At 39.4% G+C, this 25247-nt stretch overlaps 1 protein-coding gene across 8 annotated transcripts in view; it reads left to right on the top strand.

Annotated features, from left to right (window-relative positions):
- DIP2C (disco interacting protein 2 homolog C) overlaps nucleotides 1-25247 on the top strand; it is a 310705-nt gene that overhangs the window by 247949 nt on the left and 37509 nt on the right. For 6 of the 8 annotated variants that reach the window (XM_069006440.1, XM_069006439.1, XM_069006436.1 and 3 more), the window contains 9 exons: nucleotides 1472-1673; nucleotides 3685-3794; nucleotides 4569-4649; nucleotides 8158-8281; nucleotides 9520-9641; nucleotides 12322-12433; nucleotides 12522-12631; nucleotides 15404-15534; nucleotides 24169-24337. In XM_069006440.1, coding sequence (XP_068862541.1) covers nucleotides 1472-1673; nucleotides 3685-3794; nucleotides 4569-4649; nucleotides 8158-8281; nucleotides 9520-9641; nucleotides 12322-12433; nucleotides 12522-12631; nucleotides 15404-15534; nucleotides 24169-24337 — 1161 coding nt within the window. Of the gene's footprint in view, nucleotides 1-1471; nucleotides 1674-3684; nucleotides 3795-4568; nucleotides 4650-8157; nucleotides 8282-9519; nucleotides 9642-12321; nucleotides 12434-12521; nucleotides 12632-15403; nucleotides 15535-17906; nucleotides 18015-18176; nucleotides 18262-24168; nucleotides 24338-25247 lie in introns of those variants that run through there. The other 2 variants (XM_069006441.1, XM_069006442.1) reach the window with 2 other exon arrangements.

Raw genomic sequence — 25247 nt, 5'->3', positions numbered from 1 at the left:
TGGGTATTGCTTTCTGCTCACCAGCTGTAGGAGCCATGGAGTTTTATGTTTGAGTAAAAGTGGTTACTTGCCCTGTGATGGTTTTCCTTCAAACTCATGTCAGGCGAGGATCCCACGATTTATCACTTCTTTTCAGAACCTACAAATAACATTATGATTAGTAGGTTATGATGGTTTCTGCCAGAATTGTATGTTGGCTGCCATAAATATTTCACTCTTGCTGATCTTCTGGGTGGAGTCTGTAGACCAGCAGCAAGGTCTTCCAATTCTGCTGTGAGAACTACTGCTGCTAAAATTCCAATGTTTTTAAATGAGTCACCATTTTATTATTCTTTCTTATGAAATTTTGAAGTCAAATCAATAAGAAATGGAGCAAACAGAAGACAAAAGCAAAGCATTGCTTCGTCTGTAGAAGTAATCAGTAATTTATTGGTCTACACTTTAGTACATATATAACTGTAAGTGATTATTTGATGCTCAGAGTATAGATTGTATCTTCAAGGCAGCACACATATCAATTCACTTTTCTCACAGTTTAAAATTAAAAAGCAAGATAAGTAAATTATATTTTTGAACATTTAACTACTCATTAGAGCTGCTGTTTAATTTGTTTCTCAGTTTGCGTTAATGTCTGAAGTTCGTTTTCTAACACTATTGCTGCAATTTTTGTTACCCTTATAAGGAAAATAACTCCTTCAAATTTGTATGGAAATAAAATCTAAGTGTGTGGATATTCATGATATTCATATGTAACTCAATAAATTACATAGATACTATATGCTACAATTTTCTTGAAAGTGATGCAATTTAATTAACTTGTCAGGCAGTGAACATGATTGCTATAAGATTGAAAGATGCTTCTTTTTCAGGTTTTTGTCCAACAGATTTTTTTCAAGTGGATAGCTTCATAGTTTTCCCTTATATATTTCCCATTCCTGCCTGAAAATCTTTTGCACTGTGATCAGGGAATGAAACAGTTATTACCTTATAAAAAAGTAAAAAAACCTCACAAACTACATACATCGTTAGGTATAGGGGTTATTTGAAATTTTGCCTTGCTCAGGAAGATGGACTGGATATTAAGTTGATAGAAATCCTTTGAACTTTAGCTCTGAGAAGTGCACCAATTAAAAGCAATTTCACATGGCCTGCCAACCCATCTTTGTAATAAATCTCCAGGATACCTGCTACTAATGTGTGCTTAAGAGGGATAACAAGGTAACATTTCCTAATAGATTTGTGTGTATTTATCACCAGGTTTTTGGTTGCTTCTTTATCTGCTGGAATGAGTGTAACAACATTTCCGTCCACCTGTTCCCAGTGAAAAGAACCTCCTTATCACTGGCATAGCTGAACTGTCTTTCCATTGCCAGCTCATTTTTAGGGCTGTTTTATGCAGTAATTCGGAACAGAATTAGAATGATAAAAAATTGGCCTTTCATTAAAATCGACTTCCTGTGTGGTTTTTTAGGCAATAGACAGTATTCATCAAGTGGGAGTCTATTGCCTGGCACTTGTCCCAGCAAACACACTTCCCAAGACGCCGCTGGGAGGGATACACCTGTCAGAAACCAAACAGCTCTTCCTGGAAGGATCTCTGCATCCTTGTAACGTGCTGATGTGTCCCCACACCTGTGTAACAAACCTGCCTAAACCCCGGCAAAAGCAACCAGGTAAGAGGAGTGAAGGCAAAGGGACTCTTGACTTCATGCTGTGTGTTTATGGTACTGGAATGGAGCAAAATCGAGTAATTGCTGATGCAGGTGGGAATCAGCTTGATTGGCTTTCCTCTGAAATACTCCGTGTGTGTCAAGGACATCATTGGTATTGCCAGAAGGTAGAAGCACCTTCACAGAGAGTGCAAGGGAAAATGCTAATTCAATAAAGATGACATTTTTATCACTCTACAAGGCACTGCTGAGACCACGCCTGGAGTTCTTTGTAAATTCCTCTTCAGTTATGTTTAAAGAAGGTGGACTGAGACCAAATCAGAGAAAGATAAAATCTTGGCATATTTTGAAGGCTGAGTTTATAAACTAGAAACAGAGGAAGAGGACTGTTGACACTAAATAACAGTGTGGGAAGAGCAAATACTTAAAAACTGGTCATGAATAAATGAGACCAAAGAATGAGTGGTTTAATCCCCCACCTGAGTGGGGAGATTCTGTATTACTCTTACAGCAGGTATATTAGAGGGAAAACCCTAACTAGTTTTAAGATGATTCTTCAGAAGTTCTGCCTCTTCTTGAAGAGTGTTGGATGAGATAGTACAGCAAGGCACTGTCTCAAGAGACCAAGAAAGCCCCTGTAGCCTGCTGTAGTCCAGTCACTGGTTACTTGTGCCCAATGTACAAGCAAATTTTAACACATTTTTTTTGCCTTTGAATCCAGTTGCAGATTATAGTACTCAGATTAATTTCAAGGAGTTCTGGATGTGTAGCTTCAGGCTTAAGACTTGAATTCAGCTACATTAGACTAAGTGTTGGTTATTTTCCACTTTGAAAAACACCTTGGAACTAGAAGTGGGTTTGCTCTCTGGATCTCAAATATGGATACTATCCATCATGAACTCAGTGCAAGTTTGCCTACACCATCAGCTTTTTTTAAAACCTTTGGACAAATGTTTCAGAATCAAAACCATTATCTCAGTTTGTGGATACTGGGAATGTCAGAGGTTAACAGCGACTTGCACTAACTTAATGAAAGCAATGAGGCCTTTTACTGCAGTGCTCACTTTGGTATTTCCTAATTGCTCCACCGCAAAATAATTGCTGAATTAGAATCAATGGAGATTGTTACAGATATGTAATATATACATTAAATATTACTATGGTAAAAGTAATGCCAGCACAGAAACAGAACTTACAACATCACATTCTTGTTGTAATGTGTTGTTGTGACGTACCCCGAGGGCATTGCTTTTATAACTTTAAAGCAGAGTAGTCTGTAGGTGCTTTTGATTGCACATTGTCTGGTTACTTACATTACAAATGATCACTTGGACATCATAGACTAGAAGAAAAGCTTGGTATCAATTGCAGTTGATCAGTAATCCATGCTGGAGAAGCAGAAAACAAATGCCAACATGAGCTTAAATGGTATTTGTGAGACAGGTATTGTCCCTCAATGGCAGCCACAAAACATCAGTGAAATCCACCTAATGGAGAAGTGTCACCTGTGACATCTTTTCTTCTGAAGCTGTTTATCTTCACTCTTGATCTTATTCTAGAGGGCTTGCATATATTTTATCATACGCACCATGTGTCTTCCTAATCCCTGTCACTTCATGTCTATAGCATTACAGAAGTCCTAATACAGATGCAACTTAGCCCAGGGAGCCAAAGAGGAAACAGGAATGTTGTCCCTCTGTTTTGAGGCACTTGAATGGATATGCCTACAGTAAGAGCTAAATTTTCCAAAGATTCACCATATCAAGACAAGCTGTGTCTCTGGCTGTGGAGAGCCCATGCTAAATGAGATATGTTTTGAGAGGACGAATCCTATGTATCTTCCAACAACCATTTCTGGTCCACACCGAAGTTTGTATCATCAGAGATGTGCTCAAGGTTTGGTTTTGTGGGCAACAGTGAGGAAAACATCATGTAATGCAAAAGAAATCACACGAATTTTCATCCACGGGGGAAGTATTTTTATTGCACTTTGCATATTTCTTCTTTATTCTAGAAATTGGCCCTGCCTCTGTGATGGTGGGGAACTTGGTCTCTGGAAAAAGAATTGCACAGGCCAGTGGTAGAGATTTGGGGCAAATAGAAGATAACGACCAGGCCAGAAAGGTAAGCTAAACTTTTCTGTTACAGCTTTTATTTAACATCATATAGTTAACTTCATACATATATAGAATTAACATCTTATAGTTGACATCAGGACACTTAGCAGTACAGAGATATGATGGATGATGATGATTGTTATTATTCCAAAATTTGTTGATGGCTTCTTTTTAGTTAATGGATATATTTAATATTTCAGAACCTCCTTTACACATAAATATGAAATAGACATGAGGAGAGGTCACTGCATTTCATCTTTATGGACTTTTTGAAATAAGTTTACATGGGATAACAGAAAAAATGTGGTGGGGCTTCTTCCAGAAATCACCCTCTATTATATAATTTTTAGAAGCTCAAGTGGAATCCAGAGAATTTTGTTTACATATATGGTCCTGACCTTATTTGTTGTTATTTCAATCCTGGAAAATTAAGTTGAATTTCAGCTCTTTTGGGAGTTTATGTGAGTAATTAAATTAGTAAGTAAGTACTTACATATTTATAGTAAGAAAAAGAGAGGAAGCTACAGAATTAAATAGCACTTAAATTCAGAGGGATCAGTAAGAACTGTGTTATTGCTTTGGAAGTATGTGCAATAATATATCATCATCCCAGCAATGACTTCACTTCCAGAGAGGTCGCTGCTACCGTGCAGAAGCACCTTGCTATAAATGTGTGACGACAAGAGAATTAATTCCTGTTTAATGCTTCTGGGTACTGTGACCTGGATTTTAAAGCCAAGAAGTTGTTCAGTGTTGTGACTGTCACTCTGCTTTATTGCAGTTCCTGTTCCTGTCAGAAGTGTTGCAGTGGAGAGCTCAGACCACCCCTGACCATGTGCTCTACACTCTGCTCAACTGCAGGGTAAGAAGCTGAGGCTATGGCTCCGATAGGCTTGGAAAAGGCACACTGGGATTTCAGCAGCACCTGCTTGTGCTGTGGCTGGATGTGACCTTTCTCTTCCTTTTCCCACCAATACTCAGCTGTTATATTTAATGTTCACTAAGGCAAAAAGAAAAGGAGAATAATCATTGCCAGTTGTCAAGATATAGATTGCTTTTGTATCAGACAGTGTGCCTTACACATTTCTCATTTCTTTTTCTACCACATGCATGTTGTGTGTGAGCTGACACTGCAGATCTGTTTCAATACTGTTGAATCTGTTTCAAATCCGTCCCTATGCTGAATAACAGTGTTTAATACTGCTCACCATCCTGATTTCCAATTTGAAAAGCACAGGCTTGGCAAAACCAAAGCATTTTCCCTAAATAAAGCAATAGCTGTTGTTTTTGACATTGTACCATCTGAGGGAGGTGTGAGAATGAGGAAAGGAGGTGAAGAGAAGAAAATGTATGTCCTGAATACAATCAAGTCTGCAGAGGATCCCTAATAAATCTCTCTGCATAACCTGCATGGGGTGCCTGGCTGGCGCAGCATTTCATTGCTTACTAAAATTGAATTAATGAATGTGATGAGTGCAGAACTTTGCTTTGCTAAGAGTAAAATTTCCTTGCTGTCTGTAGTGTAACTTCTTTACTTCCTGGATGATTGCAGATTACAGATGACAAAAAGTAATTCTCAAGACCACAGAGAGAATTAAAGTCTGATTTCAAACCATTCCATCACAGTACATCTACACATATCTGTCAGATCTGGGAAACATACATAGTGTGTGAGAGTCTCCAGGAGAAGCCTGGAATAGTGCTATTCCCTGGAGTAGTAGCTGGTGTTGTCTCAGCCCATTGTGGTCTTTATGTGATTTGAATGGGTTCTTAGACCTCCAGTAATTTGTGAACCTCTGTGAAATCAGCACTTGCAGTATTTACAGAATGTGCTTCTCCATTTTACAGTACTGGTACAACGTTCAGTTTGAGGTTACCAGTAAGTCATTAAATAATTTTCTAAAAAATTCAGATTAATAGCTCATATTTGTGAATATGTGAAACCAGACAGATAAATAGTGAAGTAGTAATGTATTTTTTTATGGCAAAGTAGAAATATTGAGAGGCAATGCTGTTTATAAGTTCAGTATTGCACTGTTGAAGTATTGCTTTGCTGTGTCCTATAAGTTAGGAGCAAAAGTGCTGTGGGAAAGAGTTGATATGTACTATGGGATCCCAGCTCTTCCACACAAGACCGTTGCTTTTGAGCTTTAAATAAAGCCAAACTTCCCATGCTGGAAGAAGGGTTCAAACAGTGGGAAGTAAGGACACAATGTGCAAAAACAAGGATTAACAAAACAAATTATCATTCCATAGAAGTGAAAAATAGTTGGATTTTGAAATACAGTTTATTTGTTACTCTCAGTGAAGAGTATCTTCTCATATGAAATTTGTTTAAAAGATGTAATGCTTTTTGGGGAGAATTAATATTTTATAGAAAGGGATGGCAGGTTTTCTGGGGTTTGCAAGTTTTATTGCCCATCTTGAATTTTAGTTCTGATTCGTAAATTTTCCTATTTTGTCTTCCTTGGACATTGTCTGTACACTTTGTTCTAAAACATTCAGGCATCCTGCAGTGGATGACTAATAAAAGTCCACTGAGATTAGTGTTTTCCTGTAACCCAAGCTTTGAGAATTTGAAATATTTCAAAATTAGGGCAGTACATTGTTTTAAGTGTGTGTCATGAAGGATTGCAACACCTTTACATTTCAGGATAGCTCATTAAAGGCCCAAAGGGAGCAGTTGTTTGATGCTTGCAAGTGCTTCTTGTCCAACAACAGGATTCTCCTTCCCTACAGTTCATATAAACAGTGACTTCCCACTGGTTCACTGGCAGCAAGTGCCAGAAGTCTTAAATGTAAACAAGCTTTGCACAAATTCACATGGTTTGCAGCAATTCCTTATCTGTCAGTAGGACCTATGCTTCTGATCTGTGGGGGGATATAAAGGGTCCTTCTTCTCATAACCATTGAAACAGGCAATTTCTTGAAAGAAGAAATGGAGAGTTTAAATAAGTTCCTCCTGACGGGTCTGCAGTGGTCAGACCTCAGGCTGCTTTGGCCAACTCAAGGCTGGACAGCTGGAAGTCATCTCTGGTCCAGCATCCATAGAGTTGCATATGTCCTTAGAGGAAGGTTTCTTAGTGAAATGATCTCCACATTGATCAAAAGACTGATTAAAATTGCCTGGAGTGCAATTCAGTGAGTGGTTGCTGAGGATGATGAAGAGGAATGCTGAGCCTGACTTTGCCCATTTTATTTTCCGTTGGGTTGTGCTCTTTGTTGACAGTTTGCAATGAAGTCTGTGAGTGCCAGGCGATCCTGGTAACATGGCACTGCTTGCAGGGCTTGCCCTTTGGCAAACTGCTCCCTTCTCTCTGAAGCCTGGTCAGTAAACATTGCAGTGGTGACTAAGTGGCTAAGTGAAAAATAAGTGAACTTAGTGCTTCTGATAGAGGTGCCAGGTGTGCCAAAGCAGTACTGGAGACCGAATTCCTCTTTTCCACAGAACAAGTGCACAAGCCAAGATGCAGCCCTTCCCATACTGCCCTGTCCTTTTCTTCCAGCCCAGACCTGGCCTGACCAACTCTAGGTGCAACCAGTCTGTCCTGTACATTCATTTTTAGACTTCTGAAGTGTCTGCCTGCAGTGGTAGTGAATTTTGTGATATAGATGTATGTATTTTTCTAAATGTGTATTTGTGTGTGTACATATGTACACACACACACATATATATATATTTAGGAAGTGCAAGAACTGTAACACTCATTCAATTTAAAACACTGATAATTTTGGGTTTGCACTATTTGAAGTGCTTCAAAAATGCCAAGCTCATGCTGACCAGAGTTATTCAAATTAAACAAATGCCTTTCTTCTCTCTTTCATTTATATGCAATATAAGTGCTTATCTTGTGTTCCAGACTAATTCTTTTCTCCGTCACAAAGTATTGTTTTCTCCTGTTTCTTTTGTCTCTTGTCTTTAAAATATTTCTGCTGGGCCATTTGGCTCCACTCCAGCATGCAGACAAGAAAATGCAATTTTCAGAATTGCTGTCCACAGATGCTCCAGTTTGCTACAGAGACCATAAAGGCACTTCCTTGGCTGCAGCAGGAATGCTGCCTGTGTAGCAAGGGAAGTACAGGTTACATGAGCAGGGCATTAGCCCACTGCTGTACTGCCTTGGTTGGGGCAGAAACACTGTTAAGGGCAGAAGGTACAGAGAAAGGAACTGAGAATATTCCTCTGCCTTACAAACATCTTTTTTCCTTCCAACTACAGTTTGGCCTAAGGCTGAATGTTTCCATATTTTAAGTTGACTGCATGACATATTGTGGCTGCCCCTCATCCCACAGCTTCTAAGGTGAAGAGGAAAATAGAGTATCAGCACATCATGTTATGTCCTGTGACATTCATCTTTCTTCCTGTGCAGGGAACAATAGCCAACTCGCTGACATGTGTCCAGCTGCATAAACGAGCTGAGAAGATAGCTGTCATGCTGATGGAGAGGGGACATTTACAGGATGGAGACCACGTGGCTTTGGTTTACCCACCAGGTAAAGAATCGCTGTAGCTGTACCTTGGTACTCCTGGAAGTTCATCAAGATCCTTCAGAACGGTGCTGCATCAGTGGTGCTACCATGTACACCCTGTTAATTGGCAAAACACAAAATATTTGCCTTATGCACATTTATTTGAATTTAGTCAAATGTATTTAAAAGGATCTCTCTCTGTGCATACACACAGATTTTATTTCTTTGGGTTCAGATTAAGACTAACCTGTGTTTTTAAAACGTCTCTTACAAGCTACTTTAATATTTCTTGTGTGTTGGTGAAATAAACAGTCTGATTTAAGGTCTGTAATGTGATATTTGGTTTGTAAGGACTGCAAGACACTGGTTATATCTATAGTTATAGGAGCAGTTTTGCAATGGTTAATATGGAAAAACCTTTTCCACAAAAGAAGACTAGTACTTTAAACTTAAATGTTTGTTTCTGTATTTCACTTCCCATGAATGAAGCATTTTATTGAAGGAACAATAACCTACCAGTACTGCAGATTTTCTTCCACTGAAAGAATAAACCAGCCCCCACTGTCATCACAGCCTGTGTACAGCATGAGGGAGGTGTCAGGCAGCAATATCCAAGGGATCTTTGTACTGTTGTCTGTTCTGCCTCCTTAGGTAGCCTGAAGGGTGCTGTCTCTTGTCTATTACCTACAGTCAATATTTATATGGGACAGCACCTAATTTTATGTTAGAACCAGGATTTCAAAATCATTACTCCCTTTTTTACTGTAAAATTTCAGGTAGGTAAGTCAAGGCTGCTATGTCGGGTTAAAAATGGCAAGAGAAAGACAGTATTTTATGGAACCTCCAGATGTTTTTTCTGCAGCTGATAGGACCAAGCATCATCCTACTTGGTCCTTTTGCTGGGACATCTCTCTTCTTGTGCACTCTAAAAATGTAAATTTAGGAAGATAATTAATCTGTAGAAATCAGTCTTTTTAGCAGGGCATTTCCTGAACATCAAAGTGGAGTTCTCCTAAGTGTTGATATCTGGCTGAAATTCTGTGTGTCGCCTGTGCTTTTTCATGCTCAGAACAGTGCAGTTGAGAGGAATCAGTGAAGCTGAACAAATACTGACAAGGGGCTGAAAAAGAAGTCTGTTAAAGGGCTTAGTCACTCATTTAACCTTCTGGGTTCAGTTCCAAGTACTATTTATGCTGACATAGGAGTCTGTGATGAAATGATCTGATTTTCAGGGGAGGCTTTCCGCTTTGTTCTCCATGCAGGGATAGACCTGATTGCGGCGTTTTACGGATGCCTGTATGCGGGCTGTGTGCCAATCACAGTGCGACCTCCACATCCCCAGAACATTGCCACCACCTTACCCACAGTGAAGATGATTGTGGAGGTGAGCAGACACCACAGACTGCACGAGTAGATGAAATGGGTGATGGATTTGTGTCTTTAGGAGCAGTAACTTGAGTAACTTGAGTGGTGGTTGGGATGAAGAATTGTATTCCTTCCAAGGACTCAGGACTTCAGTGTGTTGCAAAATCAACACTGCTTCACAACACACAACCTGCTAACTTGAGCTGTCACATTTTGCCCCAGTTACGTGACTCCTTTCAAAAAATATATTTAAAGTGCTTTGTTATATTTAGCTACATGCTAAAAGGGGTAGGATTCCTCACAGGCAGCACCACACTGACTGTTGAGAAAAACCTCAGTGGGAAGTTTATCCTAACCTGATGGCACGCTCACCTCTGAACATCCAATTGTTCTGCATTTAAAACAGTTTCAAAGTTCTGTTGTGAAGATGTTGGTCGGTATTTCATTTCATCTAGGAAGGTGTTACTCAGACTTTTTCATTCAGTGCTTTCTTTTAGTATTTTGGCTTTATCTGACAATGTTTAGCCTTTGTTGCACATAAATAACTGCAATGTGCTTGTTACTGAGGGAAATAAAAATGGTTGAAATTAGATAGCCCTTTACATCTGGCAGTTTCTAATATATTGATTGGAATTCTGAAGAAACAAGTTTAAACAAACATGTTTTTACCATTGTTACTTTTCAATTAACAAGTAGTAGAGATAGTTGTATTTTTTGGCTTTCCTTATGGCATCAGATGCCACAAAGTATCAGAAGAGAAATTGTCCTGTTATTTTCAAGAAATTGTCCTGTTATTTTCAAGATTCTCATTATTTAATATTTTGGCACTCGGTGTTTTTAAACATCAACTGTTAACATATAGAAGTGATGTAAAATGTGTTTCTTTTTCCCTTGATGTTTAATAACTAAACTAGATCTGTTTGATTTCATGATAAAACCCTTATAGATGTAAGCTGACTTGTATTCATTGTCCCTTCAATAGACTAGCTTTAAATAAAATGTTGACATTTATTAACCATATTAACGCCAGTTTTACTTATAAACCTCTCGGCTCTGTTTTACACAAGAACTTCTTTCAATTTTGAGATTAATGGCCTTGTAGAAATTAAAATATTGCACCTGTTCTTTCATTGCCAATGCAGTCACACAAATTTCCTGATGTGATGGGGTCAGTGCCTGCTCTAACATGGTGTACGTCTGCACTGCACGTTTTGAAGTCAGTAAGAATGACTTCTGAGTAAAATTTGGCCTACATAATTGTGTTTTTGTGATGACCTAGTAGTTGTAAGGTTTAACTGAACTGAGCCCCATCTTGAGCAGTTGCTAACCTGTAGCTAAAATATGTTATTTCTCCTTCCCACCATCCCTATGTGTTTACCTCTGATGTGCAATTCTCTGGGCATGGATATTCTGTATTTTAATGAACCCTCCAGATTATGTAATTCCTGAGAAGGCTTCTAACCACCGACTCTTGAAATTCCTTTTGTTTTATGGCTTAGTGTTCCAAATCAAGATTTGCATAGATTAAAATGTAAGAATTAATTTGCCTTGCCATGACAGTGAAAATGATTGGATTGAGGGGTGCTGCAGTGGCTTTGTTTGTATCCACTTTTACCTTGAAATATTTAGACTGTTTATATATAGGGAAATCATGGGATTAGAGTGTCAAGAGATGAGAGTTTGGTTTAGTGATGTTTGTCCAAATTTCCAAATTTCTGGTGTTGTATAAAGTTGACTTCCATGAGATTATTGTCAAGAGAAGCTGTTCTCTTCTGCTCAGTGGTAACATTTAGTGTACATATGATTACTGATTTCATTCGGTTAAACACTGGAAATTTAGTGTGCAAGGAAATGTTTCATTTTCCTTAAAGAAAAAAAATACTCTTAGCAGCATTTGCACAGATTTTCAAAGTTTGAGTAAAAGAAGAAGAATGTTGCCTTTTCAGTTTTTCCTGTGTTTTATCTTCAGTGATTTCAGTGTTCATATTCATGTTTGTCTGAATTCCTTAAGGATATTAATTTTTATAATCAGTAAGAAATATTCTTATAGTTGATACCTATGAACTTTTAAAAATAGCAAATCTAAAAGGAGAATTCAGCATGTATAATCTAAAATTCAGTGCAGATGGTATTTGCAGTAAGCTCACCATTTCATTTCTTAGTGCCACTTCCACAATTTCTGTTCTAGAGCTACTGTTGCCAATATCAAAAGAGTTCACAGTGGTTTATCACTAGCACAGGAACTGGAAATACATGGCTAATGTAACACTGACTTAAGATAGTAAAATTATTCATATAAAACGTCAGACTAGGTTTTGGTTTATCTGAAAATACTGTTTATAAACCAAGATATATTATCATCATACAGGAAATGTTTTAGACAGTCTTCTTTACTGGCACTTTGGGGTGAGAGCTGATACAATGTGTTGGAAAGGTCATGTTCTCACTATTAAGGTTCCTGTAATTTCATTACAATGCTCTTCTCAAAGTGCAGTTTTCATGTAAGTTGTAAAACTCACATGACTTTGTCTGCTTCATGAGCTGCATTTTTTGAGCAGCTTCCCACCTGCTGATCAGAAAACATAAAATTGATACACCTGTGTCCTGTTCTGGCAGAAAGTAAGTCACAGTCTTGCCCATTTTCATGGGAGAGTTAATTAGTATCCCATCATGTTTTTATTTCTTTCTGGATTTTCTAGGTGAGCCGCTCTGCCTGCTTAATGACTACGCAATTAATATGTAAATTGCTACGGTCGCGGGAGGCGGCGGCAGCAGTGGATATCAGGACATGGCCTCCAGTCCTAGATACAGGTGGGTGCTGGGCTTAGGGGACCTCTGACTCTTTTGTCACCGTGTTTGTCAGTGACATACACACATTTTCTGTCTCTGTCTCCACCAGACGATTTGCCAAAGAAGCGGCCTGCACAGATCTACAAACCTTCTAACCCTGAAACGCTTGCTTACCTTGACTTCAGTGTCTCCACCACTGGCATGCTGGCAGGGGTAAAGGTAAGGACTTGTGTTAAAGCTGCCCTTCTTGCTGTCCTGCCTGGCTGGCAGGTGGTTGCTCCTAATTTGTGACTCCTTGTGATCTTTGGAACTAGGAATTGAAGCGCTTCCTTCCTTGCAGTCATTGTTTGATTCCATTGACATTAAATTAGTTCTTCTCTACTTGCTACAGGACTGCGTGTGGTGGGTTTAGCCCATCTCCTCCTCCTCAGACTAAAAATTTCATTCCATTACTCCTGTGCATAGACCACTAGTTTGTCTAAGCATTTTTCAACTTAGGCATCTGTTATTTCCAATCTGTGAAGGAAATGAGACTGTCATCGTTTTGCTGCTTGTTCCAGTGCCCATTCATTGCTCCCTTCTTGTTGCAACTCAGCTACTGGCCATTGGTTTTCAATATTCTCTTCTTCATGCAATTGAGGGACATGATGATTTCTCTGGTATATTCACCTAGTACAGTACTAGAGTAAGCTGCAAAAATTCATTGATAGATTTGTTTGATAAGCTCAGGCATTTGAGCTCTTGAAATCTATTCTGCCATTTTCTCGAACCCTCTAGCCACAATTCATCAAATCTTTTTCACCTATCTGCTGATTTATGTATCATCTCACTATTGGTTTCACCAAGACAAAGTAAAATCACTGTTATTCCTACTTGTTACCTCCTCACTCCTATTTGTTGCATATCCGAGGATATGATTACTTTAGCAATCTCTGGTGATGTATCACACTCAGAGCCTATGTTGAATTCCTCATACTCTTTGGTGTTATCCATCTATTTGCAGAAACTGTCAGCATACTTTATAAACAAAGTAAACACCATTTTCCCCATTTTCAGGTGAAGAATTTGAAGCACAGGGCTGGTGAAGTGACCAGCTTGAGGCTGACTGATGGTTAAATGGTTGACCTTGCTGATGGTCACATATTGGACACTCCTGCAACATTCATTCCATCTAACTTTGAATAGTACAATGCCTACAGATGTGGAGTGGTCATTGGGCTCCTCACCAGCCAACACAGAGAAGCGGGACTTCTGGGTGTAATTTATCTGATTTATCTAAAACATCTGTTTTTTAAAGGAGAAAATGTCACATAAGTCTTCATTTCTTCTAGAGGCCTCAAATGATTGTTTCAGATGCAGTCATCTGTATTAAATCAGGTCTGAATTACACTTTATCAGACTTGCTGAAATGACTACTAACTATGCAAAGTGAGTATTTGGGAATCTTCAAAGATAGTCAAAGGCAGGACAAGTCGATGAGCCTTTCTTAGTGTGACTAGAGGGAAATACAGATAAATCTATCAAGGAATTCTTGATTAGCTTCTAATATCTGGGTCACAGAGCCTGCAGGTCACTGACTCAGCAGGTTTATGTAAACAGTTACCATCCACGACATCATCACTAGTGATTAATTAATTATAAAATGATCAAAAGAGGCCACAAGGCTTATATTCATAATGCGGTGGTACTCAATTAAAAGAAATGGCTAAATAACTCCTGTGCCTCCTGAAAAGTTGGTAAATGTTTTGTAATCACTTTGAAAGTAGTAGATTCCACTTGTGTCACTCACAACATTTTCAACAGCTTGCACACAATTTTTATGGTGTAAAAATTCACAGAATAATTATGATTATCAGTTCTGTAATAGAGTTCGGTTTAATCCTGGGTGAAAAAGTGGTCTTGATTCAGCTTGAGTAGAATTAATCTGCAGACTGCAAATGATCACCATACAGACACCCACTCTGAACTGGTCCTTTTTGCATCACTTGGAACACATCCAGCCTCAGTTATGGCTGTCATTGGAATGGAGAAAAAGTCACTTCTGGAGCTTTATTCCCCTGTTTACTTTAAGATCAAATAAATTTTACCTTCAAAGTGCCCATTTTCCTCCACTGACTCTCAGTGAGCAGTATATAAAGCAACCAGCTCCCTATGTGGCAGAGATCAAAGGTTTGGTAAGTTAAATCCTATTCAGGCTGTGTTTCTTACACTGGTGTCTTTCTTGTTACTAATAGAGAGGACAAACATTAAAAGATATTTTCCTGTTCTGTTGTCATTAGAACTTGTAAGTCAGGATGGGTGAGTGTGGAAAGCATCCTACTACTAGGAAAAAAATCGAAATAATTTCCTTTGGATCAGGTTTTTTATTTCTACTTTCTGCTTGTTTTATCTTTGAGAGCTTTCTTACCAAAATTTTAGGAGTCTTTTTCTCAACTAGGAGCTGGATAACATGCAGATATTTTACAGATATTTATTTACAGAAACTTTGCTAAGTTCATTGGGCTTTTTAGGGCTGAATGATTCGGTCCTTAGTACTGTTTTGCTGGCAAAATTCCTTTCAATTTAAAAAGTTCATTGGCATTTTTTATTTATTTTGTTAAGAAATATGTACTTTAAAATATGATACTGATTATCAACAAAATGTTTAATTCAGTCATTAATTCCTTTATTCTTCCAGGAATTGTAGCATGTTATCATTAGCTTTGCATACAGCTTGAAGCACATCTTTAAACCACTCACAGCTTTCTTCCTAAATCACTTCAAACTTACCATTCATTGTCTCCTCTCCCCTTTCACAATTATGTGGATGCCCTCTTGAAGGAAAATTATGTTTTCTAAGATATAAATTACCTGTGTGCTTACACTGAGCATAAAGTCAATATTTACTTGGTGGTTTTATCCTGTAATTGATGTAAGCACTTGGAACAGTCTGAGAGTGAGCTTTCCAATGACACAGTTGATCATTTTAATTGCTTTGCTGTTGTCTTTCAGATGTCTCATGCAGCCACTAGTGCCTTTTGTCGTTCTATTAAGCTGCAGTGTGAGCTTTATCCCTCCCGGGAAGTCGCGATCTGCTTGGACCCCTACTGTGGACTTGGGTTTGTCCTCTGGTGCCTCTGCAGGTGAGGCTTCTCCTCAGCCTTTTCTGAAACATGGTTTTCATTGCACTGTAGCACAACAGAACGGATGATGTGAGTGATGAAAGGATGGGAAGAACAGACAGTGCCTCTGGGACTGCCACAGGCAGTTGGAATTGCTGGAAGCTATATGGAACCTGCTGTATGGAGGATGTGGTTTGTTTGAGCGGGGCATGGCCGTAGGTATTTAGGCTTGGAAGTAGAGAGCATCAACACAGCTGCTCATTGACGTCCTGCCGCTTTACTGCTGTCTCTGCAGGGTCTGCCTTGTTTCATTTGATGAAATCAGTGCTTTACCAGTATTACCTTAAGGAAGTGGTTTCCTTGTGTCCTCTTTTTCATTCTCTTATCTGAAAGCAGGAGTAGATATCAGGGGACTTCCTCATTTGTGGGACTTTCAGGATATGGTTTTTGCAGACACAGAAGTGTGTTTCTTTGCAGGTACTTTGATGGCAGTAGCGAAGTTATCAGAGAACAAAACGTTTCTAGTGAAATGCGAATCAGCTTTTTTGGTTAATACATTTAGAAATATAACAATTCTGTCTATCTCTATACTCCAGGGAAGCTACAGTTCAGTTACTGAAAGCAGGTCTATTGATTTTTTTTTTTTTTTTAAGTTGGCTGGGTTGATGCAGAGGCAAAGGAAAATAACTGTGGGAGTGTTAATGGAGCCCATTTTGATGAAGGCATCTCAGAGTCACAGTAGTCTGACATCTTTGCACTCTCCACAGAAAATTCTTTGGTGTTAGCAGTTCTGCTATTTTTAGTTACTAAAATGAAGATAATCCACGGCATTAAAAATACTTTGGATAAACTTTGTACCAATTTACTAAATAGCTGAAGGAAGTATTTTTTGATAACAACTGCAACAATTTCTTTTCAGCAATTATTGTTATTTAAAAGTCGGCTATTGGCATGCTTTATTGCCCTTTTAAAATATTTGTTATCATATATTAAATAGGCCAAAGATTAACAGTATTATCTTATTCATTCTTGATCAGTTTCTTTTGATTTAAGCTATACCTGCCTAATAATATTTTGAATTTTACATAGAGATTAGCATTGCCTTTGTTTTGAAAAACTTTGAGGTTTTCAGCATTTCATTTACCCAACATAAAAGTAAAACTATTGAGGCTGCAGAAAAAAAACTTCAGAAATTTTGAGATTTTAATTAAATCACTCTGTTTTAAGTTTAATTTTTTAAATGTTGGTTTTTTTAAAGTCAGGTGACTATTTCTGATAAACACTCGAGTGTTCCAGCATAAACTGATGTCAGCACTGTTAGGCTGGGGAAGGACTGTACAGCACCACAGGAGAGTTCAGCTAAGGAATGTATCATTGTATAGGATAGTGCTGGAGTGCACAGCATCCAAGAATAATTTCTATGCAACATCATGATAGAGCCATAAAACACAGATAAATGTTGTCCAGTCTAAAACCCAAGTAATTTGTGGTGCCCGAGACTCTCCTGAATACAAATTTTTTTCTTCTTCTTCTAGAACCATTTTTCCAACAAGTATGCATTTGCTGCCCTTAGGTCCTTCCCAATACTGATAGTATTCAGCCTTTCAGAAGGAGAAGATTGTTTATGACTGGCAAGTGAATTAAGGCAGCAAGCCTCTGGGAGAAAGCAATCAGAGTCTGTGGTCATTTGTAGCTTATAGAAGGAATAGAAAATTTTATATACCATTTTTAAAAAAGAGGAAGGAAACAAGGGAGTTGAAGGAACTGAGATCAGGCCAGCAACACTCTAGTCTTGTGAACCATCGCATCAATCTCTTCTTTGCCACAATCCCCTGTTCCTATTAAATCAGAAAAACTTCAGGCTGCTAGAATTGCGATTGTCAGCTGGAGAAAGCTGGCATCAGATATAGCCTAATTAATTCCACTTAATTTCCATTTCATTACTATTTTAGAAATGAGTATTATTTGATGTCATAGGAAAAAAACACATCCTGGAGTTTACAAGGCTCGTACTGCTCATAACTTAAAATTTTGTGACTTTGCATTTTACCCTTTGTGGTTCAGTATAACTGGATCCTGCCCAACATTTCAACCCAGATTTCTAACTCAGAGAATTCTACTCAAAACTTATGATTGTCTTGTCACCACTTCCATTAACTAAATTAATATTTCTAATGGCATATGGAAATGAAGTTAGGTCTTCAATTTTTTATAAGCTAGGGGCTTTTGAGAGTTAAATAGGAACTCTTTGTTTTAACAGCCCAGCAGGAAGCAAGAGCAACCTCCTGTGCTGGGTGCAGTTAAAAGTACATTTAAATTCCTTTATTAACTAGACCAAAGGAGGCATTGACTAAGGAATTGAAAGAAAAACTAACCTTTTATCCCCATTGTAGGTGCTTAGACGTTGTGCTGGCCTGCTCCACTACGGTGCCCCAGAATGCCCCATTCTGTGAGGTCAAAGCTACTTAGGAAAGCTGCTGGAGCATGGAGCCAGCCCTTTGGTAAGTTTGGAATATATTGCATAGTTTTGCAAAGTTTTTTATTTTTAAAAAATTTATTATTTTATGGCCTAAAGGTTATAAAATAATAAAGAAAAGAAACCTTGCAAAGCAGAGCAATACATTAAAAAGAACTGTTCCCTCTAAACTGGCCGCATGCTCCAGCAGGGTTTCCTTGGAACCTTTATCACTGAACATCAAGTCCTGGGTGTGGCAGCAGACATCAGCCCCATGTGAGTTCACAAACCCCTAACTTCCTAATTTTAACGAGTTCTTATTAATGATTCAATAAAAGAATACATTATCTTTGCGTTTTTCTCTTTAATAATCTCATTTATCCATTCTGAGAAGGTGATCCTAGTATTCCGACTTGCATTGCATTACATTTTAAAATGCATTACATTCTTTAAAAGGAAAAAAAAAAAAGCCCTCAAATGTAAAATAAAAAAAGAATTCTAAATCCCATTGTTCAGAAATGCTTCCTGAAATTAAGATGTCCCTGTCTTAATGCTTGTCACTGTGGGGCAGAATAGAGCATTCTGCAGTTCATTAGTGAGGATTCACTTAATTGATAGTTGCTGAGTAATGCAATGGAGTAAGAATTTTCCTTCTACTTTAGCCCAGCTAAGCCAACTCAAATTGCAGTTCTACTTTTACTGCTGGAAGACAGAATTGTCCTTGCTCAAATTAAAATTAAGTACATTAATAATTTTAAATAAATTTTATATATATTCTCAGACACTGAGCTTGTAATAGTGGAAGTCAGTGAGACTCAGACTGGACCAGAGGAACTGAATTTTCTGGTGCACAGTGGCCATGCAATAAATAACACGGTTGCTGTGAAATGGTCCAGGGAAGGCTTTCCAGGGAAGGTGCTTTCTCCTATCCTGCTCCTGCTGCCTCTGTTCCATAGCATGAAGCCAAAATCCACAGTGGTACTGCCAGGTAGCTTCTGCTGCAAAAGTCTGCAAGGTTTCTTAGTAACCAGACAGGTGGAACTGTGCAAGAAGTGAGCAAGGGATTGCAACACCAACAGGAGAACTGCATTTTAGGAAGGTTTATTGTGTTAGGAATCACTAATTATTGTTAGGTTTTTTAGGCTGACTTGAAGATAACTGGCAGGCATGAGCATTTCCCCCAATTTCCAGCCCATGTGCAGCAAACTAAAGGCAAGACTGCATAAAGAAGCCTAAATCCCACATCAGAACCGGATAACCCTGACATGGGAAGTGAAGGATATGAACATAAACATCTGTCATGTATTTTGCAAAGTGCATAATTGGCCCAGGAGGAGTGTGAAGGTGTGTTGTCTGCCCTCACACTGCTGTGTGCCAGTTTCCTGCAGAGTCTGTAGCCAGTGGCAATTTGTGGAAGAGGCAATTTGCTTTCCTTCCACATTATAACAGTACTGTTAAACCTCCCTCAAGTGTGGAAGGTTCAAAGGCAGCTGAAAGCCCTGAGTCACCTTGATATGTGAGTTCTGAGATGAGCTGGCAGACTTACTCTTATCACCTCTGGAGACATGCCCATACATGGGGGAGTAAGTGGGGCAAGAGAGATGGGGATAAGGAACGAGAATGATGCTAAAGGCTGAGCAGTGGCCTTTTGCTGTCTCTGGTACTGATGGGTTATCTGCTTACCATGTGCAGTCATGTTCTTAGAGTGCTGTGTGCCAGCCATCATCTCTGGACTCTGCAGGTGATGGTTACTTTTTCTCCAAAAGTCCATTTTTTTAGTACATGGTGGGTCTCCAGAACTGAAGATTTAATTTTTGCCCAAGTCCTTTGAAGCCCAAGAGAGATATATGCCTAAGCACTGTCCTCTATAGCCTGTACTGTCCTCCCTACAAGCTCTGGTCCAGGTGATTGTGAAGACTTTTGCTCTACCAAGCACCCAGCTCCCATACCTGTCCCTCAACACCAAATGCCAAAAATCATCTGTAGAAATGCAGAAACCAAATGCATATGCTTGACAGGATTCAGCAATACCCACCTGCCTCCTCCAGTTAAGTGGGAAAGCAGCTCATGTCACCTGAGAAGGACCCAGGGGTAAGGGCAGTGGTGGGTCAGTAACCTGCCAGAATGCAATTGCAAATTGCACTTGCCATTGTCAGCATTTATTGGCCTGCTGAAATTTTTGGAACTATAATAAAACCTCAGCTTTTTCTGCTAATCTGCCTCAGCACAATATGGGATAAAGCTCCAATTCAGTGGAACAGTTAAGTGCCAAGAGGTCCTTCCAGGAATCTCCATATGCTGCCAAAACAGCCTGCCAGCAGCAGAGCCAGTGTTGTGATCAGATGGTACCATCATACCAAAATGCATCCTGGTGCTTTTACCTGGAGGATTCGTGTCCTTGGGCAGCCCTTGCTTAGTGCAGGCAGACAAGGCTCTTCACTTACTGCCACAATCCAAGGCTTTGTCCACCACATGAATGCTTTTTTCCCCTGGATTGCTCTGCAGTTCCCTAAAGGAAGACAGCATTTCTAAAAGGTGATCTCCCACCTCAGCCACCCTGGCATTTCCCTCTGAATCTGCATGCCAAAAGTCATCGTGACAAGGGATGCTCTGCACTGTGTCTGCTCCTGTTGTCACGACTTGCATCAGGAGGTGGATACTTTTGTGATGCAGTTTTCTGCACCAATGGAAGAAACAATCTTGATACAGTTCCTTCCCAGTATTTACATAACTAAATCTTGCACCTAGTCCATTGTATCATATATAGTTGCAATCTCAGAAAGGGGAATTTATGTTCATCAGTTTATATTTAAACTCCCAAGTTTTCCCAATATCCCATTGACCGCCCTGCTGCCACAGTGTTCACCATGATTTTCTTTGTTCCTGTATGAGAATAGCCAAGCTGACAGCTTAACCATCTTACCTATGATGTTTCAAGGTGAGATGGAACTGCCTCACCTTGTTCAGTGCCTCAGTTTCAGAATTAACTCTACCATACCTAGAATTACATGGAGGCAGCATTGAGAGAGCTTCCTATAGGTTTGGAACCATATCAAGCTTCATCCAGCATCTCCAAAGCAGCCTTGCACAACTGCAGTTTGTTCAAGCCCATGGTCCTCTGTGTGGTGTTTGGCATTCATGATAAGCAAATGGCCTCTAACATCTCACAGTGATTTGGAACCACCAGAATGGTAGAAATGCTTCAACCAGCTGTGCAAGGGTATTTTTTCCTCAGCTTCTCTGCACCAAAACACAGGTGATAGACAGCTTCTCAAGGGAGTACAAATCTGTGAATTTGCACAGATATGTAGCTTTCAGGAGCATTTTGTGGCTTGGACTGAAACACAGATTTTGAGTAATGTTTCAGAGATTGATTCAGGGAGCTGAGCCAAGTTACGGTTGATGTCGTGGTGACCAGGTGCTGCATAAACCACTTCAGCTGTGGAACTGGCACAATCACCCCACAATTATGCCTTTGTAGTTCTTCTTGTAGCTCCACCAACTGCTCTAGCAAATCAGAGGATATGCATGGATTATTAAACCACAGTTCAGTAGGCAAAGCCTGTGTTGGGCATGAAGTTTCCAGGCATGGTATCAGCTGGCTGTAGGTTTGTGTATTGCAGACAAGAGCAGCACATGTGAGGCGTTCCACCACAGAAAGTTTCCTGCCTGCTAGATATTTCCTTCTGCTATGCAGTTTGATCCTGAACTCCATAGTATTTTTGAGGCATTAGAAAACTCAGAAAACATGCAAGCAACATCTTAATTTGTTTCAGTCTAATTGGAATAAATTTTTTAGTCTAAGCCTGATCATAAGAGTATTTGTTCCCCTCAGTCTGAAGAAGATGGGGTTTTTTGCATCCAAATCCTCATGCTTTGCTGCAGGACTGTTGGTGGGAGCAAACCCAAGTATCTTTCTTGTCCATAAGTTGGTCAAGAGAGGTAGACAGTTCATCCTCACATATTAGTGTTGCTGAGGGGGAAAACATTTGTCTTTGGTGTAAATTCTGCTATTTTAAATGATTTTCTGGTAAAATACATTTGGAATCAATTTTTTGTTTTCCTACCAAAGCAATGCAGCTTTCTTCTCCCATTTTACTGTGGAATTTGTGGGAACACTTTTCAGTACAGGGATAAAGTTTGTTCTTTTGATTTGGTTTTGATTTTGGTATGTCTGCCCAGTTGAATAAGTGATACTTAAGGGATCTTAATGTGGTTGTGAGTAATAATTCTCTGACATTTGACATCATGTTTCCTGAGGTATTTATTGTGCAGATAATTTTTTTCCCCTGATACTGGTTGCACCAACTAGAGAATTTCAGGGTCAGGGGGATGGGTTTGAGAGTGAAACTCTGTATACCATATTTGTACAGATTGGAGCCCATCCCAGGTTTTTACATGAGTGGTTACAGCTTCCTGTTTGTAAGAATTATGTATTTACCAGACAGATTGCACACCTTGATTGTTTGCGAAGCCCTAAGCTAAAAGGTCTGTTGGTCTTACTTCTCTGAAAAACTTAATAGAATTGGCTAAAAAAGAAAGAGTGAGGTATTATTTATACTAAAAACTGGTACTACTCCCTCACTGGTGTGATCTTTCACTTGAGCTCAGGGCATTCCCCTTTCAGGCTTGGGTAACATTGCCAAGATCTCTTTTCACATGCTTATGCAGCACATGCTCAAGGCTCAGTGATACTTTACTCTGATTCCATAAAAGTGTAATGGTTCATTTGCCTGTCCTATGCTGTGGCCATCGTGTCAGCCCCATCCCAGAGCACCTCTCTCCATGGAAGCCACTGGTCATGAATCACCCAGAGTGGCATAAATGGGGACAAGCAGTCAAAGATAAAATTTCTCCTGTATGATAAATGAAATTGTTTGAACTGTAGCTCATACATATTCCATGACATCATCAGGCTCCTACTCCAGTGGAGACCTAAACAATTTGCATTATTAACTGCTGTTGTGGCTGGACTTGTACACCTTTTTTTGCCTTTATCGTACCAAGTAAAGACATCCAGGTCACACAAACCTTGCTCTACATGGCACAGCTTTTGAAAGCACTCTCATCTGGGTTTGGGGGGAGTGGGGGCACTCACTAACCGAGGAGGGAACCTGTGTGAGTGTGTGCAGCCCATCTGCAAGAATTGCAAAGGTGTCCTGATGTCCAGTGTTAGAGAGATGCTCATTTTCCTGAAGATAAAGTTCCATTTCATGTCTTACCTCAGACACTTGGATTTGAAAACATCGACTTTACTTTACCAAGCTGGCATTTCAGTTTTCAAGTCACAAATGAAATTCTTTTGTGCATGATAAATCTCAGGGGCTTTTATGGTCCTTTCTCAGAACTTCTATGATTTGGAGGCTTTACGCTGTCACCATTCAAATTGGAAATATCTACAGATCACAAATTGAGATGTGAGGGGACTGTAAAATTGATGGTAAATCTGCCTGAGTGAGATGAGTGAACAACACAGAACCCATGGGAAATAAACTCATCAAACTGGGAATATTTTTCCCTTGGGGAGAATCTGAGGTACCAGAGAAATTAGCTCTGACATAATTGTTTCCGTCAGGGCCCTGATAAGTGTATTTTAGCAGTATTTTTACTCAGTGGGTATCCAGTATACAAGAAATGTAGTATATTTAAGTTTCAAAAGTTCATGAAACTTTCACAGAAGAAATTTAAAGCCGCAAGGGTTGTTGAATTGGGGCCAAATTGACTCCCTTGAAAATTATTGCAAACCTCTTGCTTCCTTTAGCAGGAGACAGGTTATTTCCATATTAAGCAATAAAGTACTTTTTTAGTCAAGGTCTCTTAAAATGCTAATTACTCAATCCAAAGTATTTGTCAGCAATGCTTTATTTTTATTAATATTATTGTACTGCTTATTCACACCATTTATAACTGAGCTATTTTGCTCTCTTTGGTACAGTTCTAACAGCAAAGTCCCCAGGAATTTTAAGTAAATTTGTAGTTTAGGGGCACATTCTGCCTGCAGTTCTCATGATTCATCATAGACTCTGAAAGTATGACAAAAAAACAGGGTTAAACATCATGTTATACTTCTGGAGCTGTGGAGCACTGTAAGGCTCCACATGATTCATCCAGTGCTGTGATAAACTGTATATTCAAGCTCCCCATGGCTTGCCTATGGACACTGGTGTTTAGTGTGTGTTAATGAATCTTGTGTCTTGCAGCGTTTATTCAGGACACCAGTCTATTCTGATTCCTCCCTCAGAACTGGAGACCAATCCTGCCCTGTGGCTTCTTGCCGTGAGTCAGTACAAAGTGAGAGACACTTTTTGTTCCTATTCAGTCATGGAGCTCTGTACTAAGGGACTCGGGTCGCAAACAGAGTCGCTGAAGGTGAGTGGTTCTGCTGTCCTGCACGCCCTGCCGCCTGTATGGTGGGGTTTGGGAGCCTTGAACACTCTGCTGACTGTCTGCTGTGAGGAGAAAATCATCAGAGGGCATAGGCAGCTTCCACAGAGGCCATGTTACTCCTTGCCAAAGGCTGTGTATCAATACCAGTCATTCTTCTGATCACAGGGCTGTTAAACATCAAGGAAAGGCTTTTATTTACCTAGGCTTTCTGATCTGTGTTGCAGCCTGTGTTGATAGGCAAGTGTTGGAAAACAGAGGTGTAAATGTCCAAGAGCCTCAAGGAGTGCTACATAGTGTAGTGTTTTTTGAGTGCCCTGGTTATATGAAGTACTAGTTTGGTTTTGATCCCTGTAGTTAAATAATCACATGCTTGAAAGTACTGCGTTGTTTTAACTAGGTGGTCCTCATTGTATGGAGAGGAGGGTATATCTTCCTTTTTCCCCCAGAATTAAAAGCCAGGTAGCCAGCTAAATATCTGAAATCACCTGGAATTTCCTGTGTACTACTGAAATAAATTGAATCTTGAGATACTGATATTTATGATGTCTCCAGCCTTTACCATTCTCGCTTAATAATTTCCTAATCAGTTTTTCCAAGTCTAGACATTGCTTCCTGTTTGCTGTTATTCACTGTCGTCTGAATTAATTTGGGGAAATAGCATCCCCTCCCTTCAGAATTAGCATGCCCATCATTTCCTATGTGCTAATGTTGAGATGACAAGCAAGTATGTGCATCTTCAGCTATTAGAGTGTCATCTGGCCATCCGGCCTCCAGGAAAGATGGAAACTGTACGGATACCTTAGCCTGTGTTCTGCTATTCCTCTTGACTCATATTACCTGCATAATACACTTAAGAACTACTGTTTTGCATTAAATCTGCCCATTAGTGGCC

The sequence above is a fragment of the Aphelocoma coerulescens genome, chromosome 2 (assembly GCF_041296385.1).
Source record: "Aphelocoma coerulescens isolate FSJ_1873_10779 chromosome 2, UR_Acoe_1.0, whole genome shotgun sequence".
NCBI lineage: Eukaryota > Metazoa > Chordata > Aves > Passeriformes > Corvidae > Aphelocoma > Aphelocoma coerulescens.
Note: the sequence above shows the minus strand (reverse complement) of the source record. Positions and strands in the feature narration are given on the sequence as shown.